Genomic DNA, 12,369 nt, shown 5'->3' with positions numbered 1-12,369 from the left:
GGAAGTTTATTTTCTTCTCACTCTCATTCTGACTAAGACAGCGGACAATGGTAAGAGCTTAGTTTGTTTTATTTTCCTTTGTCTTTCATGATAACATTTAATGTTATTGTTATGGATAAGTTTGTTCATTGTCTGTTACTATAATGTCAGATAGGAGGTTTCTCATGCATGTACATAGTTTTCTGTATCAAAGAAATACTTGAAAGGACACTGAGCAGCAGCCCGCGAATACTGTGTGTGTTTGTGTGTGTGTGACTAGTTTTATCCTTAAGTAAACTAACTCCGAACATACCGCCTCTGCAAGCTTGATCTATATCACTGTAGGAATGCTATTTGCAAATATGCACTGCTGATTGAATATATCCTGGACATTTGTGTGTATAACTATATTTGTGACAAAGACAGAGATCATTTTTCTTTAGTCTGTTTAGAGTATCTCACTCACATTAAATAGGTGTCACCCTGAACATTCTTGAACCACAAGAAGTGTCAAACCTCTCCTACATTAAAATGAATGAAACTAAATGTGAGATAACATGAATCCAATGTGTGAATCTGGTATGTGGTTTCGTAGCTTATCTGATTAGTGTAAGTCATGCAATCATTTATGTATCATACATTTTAAATCACGTTACGTCATAGGGGACTCCCCATATCGAAACTCTCTGTCTAAAAACTCAATAAAAACGTTAAACTGTCTGTTAGGTGATGATAGATAAGTGATAGTAGACCGCACACAGTCAATTATAACGCTCAATCAATGCTATGCAATATTTTGCCATCGCTTTCTGAATGTTATTATCCATTTGGTAACACTTTTCCTGAACCAAAAACAATGAACCGTTCTTTAGGTATTCACGTGGCCCCTGGGGATTCCCTCAGATGTGGTTTCTGTCGAGAAGACACTTCTGCAAATGCTTTCTTATTTTTAACTTTATATTCCCTAAATGTGTGTTTTAAATGCAAAGTGTTGAATATGAAGAATGTTCCTCGAAAGAGTGAATGTAACACGTGTTATTTGCAGACTGTGAGTATCCATGAGTTAAGAAAGACCGTTTCTAGGGCGTGTGATGCATTTTGCCTCGTGTTTTGATGAGTCAAAACACAAAAATATTCAAGTTAAAACTAAATACACTATTAACTGATAGTTGTTTTTTATAATATACTTTTATAATACTTCATACAAAATATAAGACTATGAGAAGTCACTGTCTCAAGTGTGAAGGCAGGTTTTTTTTGGCAGATACTGGGGCTACTGCCTACTGCTCAATGGGACTTTCCTGAATCTTGGTGTTCAAAACAAGGTTTGTTTTTTCAGGATGACAGAAACCATTACCCTGACTTCACTTACTGTAAAAGGCCAGTCGGATATTTCAGATACTGTTTTGTTTCCGTAGAATTCCACACACAATGTGAACTCACATAAGACACTGGTTTGATAGGTGGTAGGGCAGGTTTTATATTGCAGACTCCCCAAGGCAGCAAATATGACATCCGTGTGTTTAACAGTTTACAAGATGTCTAAGATTTTGATTTATAAAATATTCTAAGCATGTGACTCACTGGCCAAATATGATTATGAATTCCTGAATGAGTATTGCTCCTGTGCACTGATTTAAAAGATACCAAATTAAATTAAAAAAGAATCAATACTATCACTTAACTTGATTGTTATTTTCAACAGGCATCCCCTTCCAACCTACAGTGTTTCCCGTAAGTGCCCTTTGCCTTTTTTTATTACCTCATTCTTATTATTCTATTTCAAACACCTACAAAATGCTGACAGCAGCCTTTCTTCAAGCCAGCCACAATTGATCTCCAGAAACCGGTTATTATATCCTTTCAACAATATACAGGTTGTATCATGCTACAATAAATGTACTTTGCTGTGAATCATAGGACAATGGTTTAGTTGCTACCATAACGGTCTTTGGTTTAGTACTATTTAAAAAGAATGACAGTTGATGACAGAGGGGCTGGTTGAGTCAATATTAGCAATGGTGGCTCATATTTGCCTCTTATGACCGTATCTCTGGGCACGGGGCCAGGGGTATTTGACTATGACGTTTTTCTGTAACACAGTTTGTACTCATCTCTGTGTCACTGGTATTCCCAGTGTTACCTTGGTAACCATGAAAACAATTATAAACCATTTTAATTATGCTTCCTCCTGTCTTCCTATAAACCAAAGGAGTTCCTTCTTGCGGCTGGCCCAGTTGTATATCATGACTGGTGCTATTTCTGTCACAGGTAAGCAGTTCACCTCATATCAGTGCATTAACAACACACTCTTATCTTGGTTCTACAGTGGAACTAGTTGTATATATAAATAGATTACATGCATACCGTCAGGACTTTTGATATCACAACACTTTGCTTGATCGAAAACAGGTACCAAATGTATTATATTAGATTAGAAACCAGCAGTGTTGGAGCTCCAAATAATTCAAATAACTGTGTTATAATGAGAAAGGTTTGCTGGCAGATAATTATCATCCAACTCTGAAGCTCTACATATCTCTAATTCTTTTTTATCTCAATCGTTTGGCTTTAAATGATTATTTTACCAATTTGGGAAAACACTCTTGAAAAAAGTTGGCCTATTTCCCAAACTATTACTTTAAAGCCCATGCAAATACTATCAAAGTCCAGCCACCCTTATTAAACTTATATTCCTATCTGGTTTCTTCAGTAGAGCTGGAATAAAACAACTATAAATACCAAAAACAGCACCAAATGTCAGACAAAGAAAAAGTCAAAGTCAAGCTAGCAACACAGAACTGGACCGTCAAAACAGAACCTAAACATTATTGGTATTACCAAAAACACCTACACAGAAAGTGTCAATAAAAAGTTAAACCTTCAGCTCACTATAACGCCATGTTCAATATGTTGACCTTTAGATCATGTAAAACATGAAAGGGACAATTGTAGTTGTGTGTTTTAACAAAAACATTAAGAGGAACTGTGATTAGTCCTTTACGTCATGAGAGGAGCTAAAAGTCTAAACAGAAACTCCCGACCTTTACACACACAAAAACAAGTATGTTTCTTATCTTATGTTTATGAAGTAAATTCGTACAGATGTCAAACTGTTTGTTGGTGGTTTTACTATCTTTAGACAACATAACAAACCAAAGTTCTGGCTATAGAACATTATCCCTTTTTTCTGTTATTTCTTATGTTAAATTATATTATTAGTGTTCAACTCAACACTACCATTTAGACAACTTAAAATGATGGTGCATTATTTATATTGTATTATATGTATGTGCATATATACAAAAATGCTTCCTACTCAGACATTCTGTGATCAAAATGTGCACACCATTAAAGATTGTTAATTTCTACAGGATACTTTTATTTTACCTAATAAAAGGTTTCCCAGCATGCTCTAACATTATGTCCTTGCTTCCTTTTCTTCTGCAGGAAGTGCTGCACTGATTCAGTACAGAGGAGTGGTTGGTGGAAGTGTGACTTTTTACTGCCCCGTTGCTGAAAATAGCACACTAGAATTAATGTACATTCAAAGGAGCAGTGAATTTGTGAATGGATACTATAAAAGAGAGACAATAACGGATCCGGTATGGAGCAACACAAGAATGGATACTAAGAAGGGAACGATGCACATGTCCAGTTTGAATGTCTCACATCAAGGGGACTATCAGTGCCATATCATGTACAGTGACATTCCATTAGTTACAACTGGCATGCACCTCAGTGTCACAGGTATGAGTATGTTAACCTTTTTAAAATGTAATTGTTTGAGTTGTGGGTTGTTAGGATATTTTGTTGTACCATGCAGTTGTTAAACCCATTTTTTAGTTCAGTTACACTTATTAAAGCGAGGATGCAGTTTCAAGAAAAGGAAGCTTAATTTCAAGACTATTTTATGTGTCTCCAAGCTTATTTATTTAGGTTGGAAGCAGAATAGGGAGACGATCAAAAGGTTATCTATCACGTGACATAACTGTTCTCCCCTGAAAATAGACTTCAGTATCAAAAAACAATACATTTGCATTAATCCAGAACTATCTAAGTCATAATTGATCTGTGAGTTTGTGATCTTGGACTCAAAAAGGCTCTGTTAAAACTTTGGATTATTGAAAGGTTAATAGCAATTTAACTAAACATAGCCATTTTCAGTTACCATGACATGCAGGAAATACAACTTATTATTTTTTCTCTGTCTCTCTCATAGGAATCTACAGTAAACCTGCCCTTACAATGGACTCCTGTGATCAAAGCCCTCTCTTGAGTTGCCTACTGACATGTGTCGCGCACGGCGGCTACCCGGAAGCAGAAGTGAAGTGGAACATATCACAGACTCACACTTTGAAGGCTATGAACAACATTACGATAGATAATGTCACCCTGTTGGTCAACACTTCCAGCACTGCACGCCTCAACTGCTCCAATGGAGAGACGTCTATCAGCTGCTCTGTGGGCAACCTCAGATCAGAACTGTTGTCAGTCTGTGAGTCCTAAACTTTTAAGAAAATTAACTGTCCCTATGGTGTGATTTTAAACCCTTTGCAAGTTTTGGTGTAAGTGTAAAAGGCAATACTTGGCATATGGCAAATGTTATGGAAATATGTGAGGATTTAAAAAAATCCTTTTACATGGTTGACAAAGAGTTTGTGTTACAGTTAAGAGATTTTTAAGGTTAAACCAAGTCTACAGCCAAGCCGACAGGTCTGTTAGGATGTAATTAGACACAGCCAGGCTTTCAGCTTAAATGCTTACATTAGCAGGTAAAATGTTAACTAAATTCCCCATCTTAGTTAAACATGCTAACATTGGCTAACTAGCAATAGTACCACATAGTACTGTACAGCAGAGGCTGGTTAAAACATAATTTGTTTTTCAGGTAGGCTATCTGACATGTATTGAACCGAGTAAAATGTTGACCTGAACTTCACAGTTCAGCCCCAATGCTGCTGAATTTCTGCTTCAGTATATTTTCATTTGATCTATAGTGCCTGGCATGTGTACCTGTGGCAAAAAAAGTAAATTCAGGTTAGTTGTAGTTGGATCAAAAGCAGATTATTTAAGACAGACTTGCAAGAAAAAAATAAATAGAAAACTGTATGCGTGGTTATGCCATTAACAGAGAACATATGTCGAAGTCCATATGTTTTTGAGACTAATTTCCATGTGTTCTCCTCTCTAGGTAAACCTCTAGGTAAACCCAAATCTACATCTTATCCTCCCTGGCCTCATGTGATAACCATCGCAGTGGTGGCTGTCTGTATTGTGGTTGTTATGGTTGTTACATTGCTGTTGTGTAAAAGCAAGAAATGTAAGAAAGGTAAGGACAGATATTAGGTGTTTCACAAGTTATTCCACTACATTTGCATATGTGTTTGAATAAATACAAAAATGAAAGAATAAGAATGACCCCGTAACTTGAAAAAACTCACAGAACTTTCTCTGTTGATTCCAGGAGAAAATGAAAACATTAATGAAGATGTGGAGTAAGTGGATACAATTTATACCTATAATACTTTGATTTAATTCATAGCAGGTAATGTCAAATATAACCTGTTGAAAAGTAAGATGAAGCACAAACTTATTGAAATTCTGTAAACACTGACTTATCCCTTCCTTTTCTTTCTTTTCTTCAGGGAGGGAATACGCCTCAATGGAAACAAAAAAGAGGAAACGTGAGTGCTTGATGAAGAGGAATGTCTGATTTCTTTTTAGCGCCATTTCCCAGAAAAATTTCACTAAAGTGTAAATTACATAATGTGACTGCTGCCCGTGTATCAACTCACTGGACAGTCTACTGTCAACATGTCGCTGACATTTGAATAGAGACAAGTGTTTGAGGAAGTATTACTTATCAGATTACTGTAATAGGGGGAAGTACAGTGAATCATTGAAGTGAGAAAATCTTACTTAGATGACTTTTCCATTGTTTTTATGTAAGATTGTTGTCATATACTGGCAAAAGTCTCTGGGGACATACTCCCCAACACTGTGAAGAATGAAATCATATCACAAATGGTAAAATGTGTGTTTTACTGTTACACTGACCTCTACTGACATAATTTGGATCTGTTACACAAATTATTGTGTTTCATCTTTTTGAAATACAGAACATTGTTGTTGTTGTTGCTGCTGCTGCTGTTGCACTTGAATTGAATTAATTTATTCAATGTATCTATTAGAACGTTATTTTTGTCAATATCTATTTTTTAAATGTACTGTTGTTCCCCTATTTCGTCTAGGGTTATTCTCTTTTCAGTTTACTCTGTAAATAGTTTCAGCGTGAGAAGCTGAGAAAAGTAAAGAAATAGACGTCAGAATAATGTTTGCACATAAATTGTTCTCTGCGGTATCGTACATTTTCTGCAAAAAATTCCAATATTTTAGGATTTCCTTGTAAAAGTGCAATATTCAATACAAATTATTTTTTAGCTAAAAATGTTGGTCTCTGTCAGAATTTAAGCAATTGGTTTTCTGGTGACTGTTCTCCTATTCAATATTTATGTTGCAACATATTTAGTTAATTTTAAGGATTTATTTCTCAATATCATTATTTAATTTATTTACCCTACTGTTCGGGAAAGCTGGCTTTTCTTCCTCATTCCTAAGAAAAAACATCTCAAACTGCTTCTTTCATTTCCTTAATTTGTAACAAACAATCCTGTTGGATGGCTATGTTAACTCAATTTTACATGAGTTCATTTTTATTCTTTGGTAATCCAATAAAGTAAATTAAACATGTTTCAATTACATTTTTGTTGTGTTGTATTCTTGACTAGCACATTGTATTTGAAGTCCTGCATGTCATTGTATTTAAACTTTTTAAGACCTTGCTGGGGCTTTTGGTTACACAAATCTCTAGAAATATACTGTAGCTTTAACCAAACTCATTCATTTTCCATTTGAAGTGACTTTTTCATTTGCCACTAGATGTCGCACTAGCACAGGAAAGAAGACAATTCTCCTGCTGTCACGGCAGATTGGCCTGTTTGGTATTGTGTTAACTACAATATCTGAATATCAATGTTATCATTGTTTAAGTACCACATCTATTAGCCACATTCAATATGTGACTTAGTTGGCAAAAGCAACATGTTTTAAGCCGGCTTTGGGAATGAAACAATATTTGTACATTTAGCACATATTGTCTAATCACAGCAATGTAATCAAATGAACTATTAAGAGGGATAAATGATGTCAATGTGATGTCTCTCTGTCCTCAAGGGTTATTGCTTTATTGAAGTAAAAAAAAGAAAAAAAAAAAGCAGGAAATAGGAGAGGATTGTAGACTAGATGTGAGACGGCATCAAAGGATATGTTAATATGAGTATATTGAGTCAATGACAGGAGAAAGGACAATGTTCTGTCTAAAAAAGAATATTGTTTACTTTGTAGAGAACTGTCATACTCCAAATACATCTCTGTTTTCCTGCTACTTTTTCTTCCTCCATTCTCTTTTTCCTTTTTTTCATAACGCACCTCCATTTCTCTTCCCCGCTTGCTTTCACTCTGTCTCACTGTGAGTTACAGTGACAGGTTGTCAGTCCACCTCTCTGCCCTGTGTTTACATTGGGCAGCAGAGCAGCACCAGGCTGGTTGCACTTCAGGAATGTAACCCCCAAGGTCCCTGCCCCCCCCCCCCCCTCCTCCTCCTTCCCACATCAATCCTCCCCATCTTTAGACTTTCTCTCCTTCCTTCTTTAATTCCCTCATTGCACAAACTCACTCCTTCCCCTTCTCCTCACTTTCCTGCTATTACATCTTCCGTGATTTCCCTTTCACTCCCCTCCTCCCTCTAATTATCCTCCACTCTGCCACATCACCCCCCACCAACGAGCTCCCTTCTGCCACCTTCCTCTCCCCTTTTCTTCCACACGCTTTCTCTCCTCAGAACCTCCACTCCCCTTCTCCCTCGCCTTTTTCTATCCCCTTTTTAAAATTCAGAGAGCATTGTCCAAGCTCACTCACACCCCCCATTCCCCTGTCATCATCCCCTCACCTCCCACTCTTCCCCATCTCGCTGTCCTCCCTCCCTCATTCCTCTGCTGTCTAACCCAAACAAACCAGGGAGGACTTTCCTCTGTGGTGGTTGTGAGAGAAACACACCACATGTCAGACTTAGTTTAAACATAAACATTAGTCAATTTGAGGTACTGGAAAAAGGATATGAGGCGCTTAAGTTCAACATAAGATAGAGCTGCTATTTGGATATCTTAACGCTAAACTTGCCACTGAATAAACAATAATCAGAACTGGATATTTTGGAGTGTATTTGTAAAAGCATATTATTTGGAGTGGGGAAACTGTATCAAAGAAAGACTCAAACAAATTACCCTCAAACTAAAATAATTCAAAAAGGTCCATTTCCATGTCCTAGAAAAAGTTGAAAACTTACACCACTAACGTTGAGTCACAGGGATTCCCTTTTTTCTTTATTCATCTGTGTTTGTTGATGATTGCTTTTGATCAAATGTAAACTTACTTTCAATCTATTGAGATTTTCAAAAGGATGAAACTACATGTATTTGAGATGTATTTGCCAAAAGGTATTAAGCATGATAATTAACTCTCATACTGACACATAGGAGATAAGGCAAAGAAAATAGACATAATAATTATGAAAATCTCTGTTCACTGTTCTGTCTTCTAGTAACACATCAGTGCGAAATCTCCTGCTTAATGGAGAAAGTTTTCAGTCAGTGGAATTTTTCAGCAAGCGACGCGTGACCTCTGCCACAGTGTTCTGTGTGGCGTCCATACCGAGGGATTTATAATCAGATTACACTAGTTATGAAAGTCAACTAGATTAGTTTTAGTGCGGCGAGCCGGAGCACAAGGCATCGATTCACAGCAGGAGAGTGGAGCTGATCAGCATGAGGGAGATTGGACTGTTAACGTTCTTAAAATAACACCATTACACATCTCGGAATCAGATGTTTCTGTGTGTGGTGTAGGAATTCAAACAATAAAGTGGATGTTTCAACATTTATTGTCTTGTTTGTTCCTGGTTTACAAGACCTTCTAGTAAGTTCTTGTCTTGTGCTTTAAATGTGTGTATGTGTACATTTAAGTCGATAGATACATTTTTGTAGATGGGGTAGTAGAAGAGAATGAGGCAGATGGAGCAGAGACGTTGAGGGAGCGAGGGGTCAGGAAGTTTAGCTCTGGTGCTTCAGCTGAGTGATCATGTTGTTGCTGTCACTGCAGAAACCCTCTCCCTGACCTCCAGAGACAGGAGAGGTGACCTGGAAGCATTTATCACCTCTCTGCTTTCTGACCCATGACCTGAAGCCTGAGATATGGAAATGAAAACCAACACACCAGAAAGTAGAACTGAGAAGGTTAAAAAAAGACTCGGCGAAGAGGGGACGGATGCATTAAGTAGTCGTTACACTAAATTAGTAAAATCAAGCAGTTTGTGACATTACTCTTGAGAGGTATTCAAATATTTCTGGAAGAAAATGTGCTTTCTGTACTTTAAGGTTATTATGGCAGGTTTATGAAACTGTTGGAAACCAGTGTGGACTTTGAGACCGTGCATCAATGGCAATATTTATTTTGGTCAGATGATGAAAACGTAGCCGTCGTGTATGTGTGGTCCCACTTTTGGTGGTGCCAAAAACCATCAGAAGAGACTTGAAAGTGAGGAGACAGAGAGATATTTGCTGGCTGGGAGCCCAATACAACTATTAACACCTCTCTGTAACGGTGATACACCAAAGGAGTTCTTAGTCAAGACCTTTTCCACTGGGCCAATACCAAAAGTTGTGTGCGTGTGTTGATGAGCGAAATCTGAGCAGACATTGACTAGAGTCACATCTCCTTCGAATATTTATAGAACAGCTTAAGATGTGACCTATACTTTTGCACACAAGCCCCCCCCCTCACAGTTTTCATGCTGTGACTTTTATACTGTATGTCAATGAAACTGTACAGTAGACATTGTTCTGCTGCCTGAAACACTCCGACAGGTGATCATGCTGAAGTTGACTGTCCCGTGGGGTTATTGTTTGAGGGGGAGCCAATGAGAAAAACAGAGACCAGCGTGAGGGATTGGTGGGTGCGATGCCCAGTTGGCTGCAGAAAGATTGGCGGCCTCATGTTTCTGCAGAGGCTGAACATCAAAGACCATCAAGTGTTGTGTAACGAAAGACTGTATGTGACATCACGCAATCTGATGTGTGTTACATGCTACAACTGTTTATGTCTTGCTACCAACTGTTTCGCATACGTGATAACCTCATTTTTTACTTTTCACAGCTGACGAATGTGGAAATTCCTTTATTGTGACCTTATTTGATAAAAGAGACATTTTATATAATATGCAAACAACTGCAGAGGCAGAAATTGTAGCGTCTTAGCTTGTTTTGTTATCTCTGTATGCACGTGAATAAGAAAGGCCTAATATATTAAAGAGACAGCACAGTTTATTGGAGACCACACAATGAAAATGAAAAAGATCAATATATCAAATTCAAGACTTGTTATGTTTTAAAAATCTTTTCTGATAAAAATCTACCTCAACAATCTGTCTTTTAGCAGGTGTGCAGTTTAACCTTTTAAGTTATGTAGCTGTTAGTCTTTTAGGAATTTCATGAAGCCGGCAAATATGTAAGGTATGGCCCTGAAAAATGATCAAGCTGTTCAGTGAGTGTGTGTGTGTGAATGCATGGATTCTATCACTTCTGGCAATGGTTGTTGCAACAGCTGTGTGACATTTATCCAATTACTCTCTGCATACAACGGTATATCTTCTGTATAGCTGATGCTGCATCATGAGGTGTAGAGATGGGAAAGTTAAAAAAAAAGAAAAGTATTGCATGCTCTGACCGAAGAACTGTAAATGAAGGAGGCCCAACTGAAACTGAGTAACGACGTGAAGAGAAATGGCTGACATGCTGTGCAAGCTGGGGACACTTGACACCAACAGGTCCCCAAGGCAACCTCCACTTAAATGTATCTCTGCTACCCAGACGTGGTGAAGGATTTGAGAAGGGACAGGGTGTACAGGCGTCAACAGGGTCGAAATACAGAGACAAATGAAGGCAGTCCAGAGACATATATGAATTTGTTTCAATATGTTTCCCCACTGTATTTATCAGAGAAATACCTATGTATGAGTGTCCACGTGGAGGAGAGGAATGAAAGTGCGTGTATATGCATGTGTGTATTTGCGTATGTAAAAAGAGACACCTGAGATAGTTAGAAGGTCATTCCTGGAGTCTGGTCACATAGCTTTGATCATTTTCTTGTCGCCTCAGAAATAGACCAGAGAGGACGGGACGGGACAAACTCTCCCTCTTTGTGTGTGTGTGTGTGTGTGTGTGTGTGTGTGTGTGTGTGTGTGTGTGTGTGTGTGTGTGTGTGTGTGTGTGTATGTGTGTGTGTGTGTGTGTGTGTGTGTGTGTGTGTGTGTGTGTCCAAGGGAGAGTGCTAGCCCAACAGCCTGTAGGGGAATCCACATTTGTTTGTAGTGCGCAAGCCTGTGTTTGCATGACTGCCCTAATGCATTTGCACCCACCTTTGTTTGGCACTGCTTGTATTTGCTGTGTAAATGTGTGTGTGTGTGTGTGTGTGTGTGTGTGTGTGTGTGTGTGTGTGTGTGTGTGTGTGTGTGTGTGTGTGTGTGTGTGTGTGTGTGTGTGTGTGTGTGTGTGTGTGTGTGTGTGTGTGTGTGTGTGTGTGTGTGTGTGTGTGTGTGTGGGCATTGTAAGTGTGATCATGGTTTAAATCTTGAAGTCGTCATTACAATGACTTTGAGCCATTGCAACAGGTTCCGAGACTTATCTGAACAGTATCTTTTAAAACGATGGTTTACTTCAAGCTTAAATGACTAAAAAGGTAGTTTTTTTTGGCTGGCTTTTGCCCAGGGAAATGTGCGAGTTGTAACACAAGAGTTCAAAATGGTGTGCCAATTTTTGCTCGACTATACCATCTTTAGATTTGTTTACACCTCAGTTATATTAGCCTTTAGGCTAAAAATTACTGGTTGGCCTTCACATGTAAAAGCAACAGAGTATAATTAACTGATGTAATGGAGCCATATATACCCTCAGACGGGCACAGACATTGTTTAATAGTCTCATGTTTCATACACTCTCCAGCCATATAAGACCAACATTTTATATAAACAACTTGGTCTATAAAAGGCCCCGGTGTGTATCCTTCCAACAGTATATCCACGTCCATTCTGCACTTTGTCTTTGCTTGCCATTGACACTGCCTGGTTCCAAGAAATACAATTCCCTCCAGCTCCTTCCAATGTCCACATGCTTAAGAAACATACATGTAAATGTTGCTAACTGTAGGTATATGCACACGCATAAGTCAGCACAGTATCAGCTCAACTCAAAGAACAGCTGAGGCAACAATGTACAG

At 38.2% G+C, this 12,369-nt stretch overlaps 1 protein-coding gene across 1 annotated transcript; it reads left to right on the top strand.

Annotated features, from left to right (window-relative positions):
- Nucleotides 1-6,743, top strand: LOC117470526 (CD276 antigen). Its single transcript, XM_034115331.1, has 8 exons — nucleotides 1-50; nucleotides 1,685-1,713; nucleotides 2,192-2,250; nucleotides 3,430-3,729; nucleotides 4,202-4,477; nucleotides 5,174-5,311; nucleotides 5,447-5,477; nucleotides 5,628-6,743. Exons 1-8 carry the CDS (start codon nucleotides 48-50, stop codon nucleotides 5,668-5,670), a joined length of 879 nt encoding a protein of 292 aa, XP_033971222.1. The 5' UTR covers nucleotides 1-47; the 3' UTR covers nucleotides 5,671-6,743.
- The last annotated feature ends 5,626 nt before the right edge of the window (nucleotides 6,744-12,369 follow it).

This window comes from Trematomus bernacchii, unplaced genomic scaffold (assembly GCF_902827165.1).
Source record: "Trematomus bernacchii unplaced genomic scaffold, fTreBer1.1, whole genome shotgun sequence".
Taxonomy (NCBI): Eukaryota; Metazoa; Chordata; class Actinopteri; order Perciformes; family Nototheniidae; genus Trematomus; species Trematomus bernacchii.
This window is presented reverse-complemented; position numbering and strand designations above follow the sequence as displayed.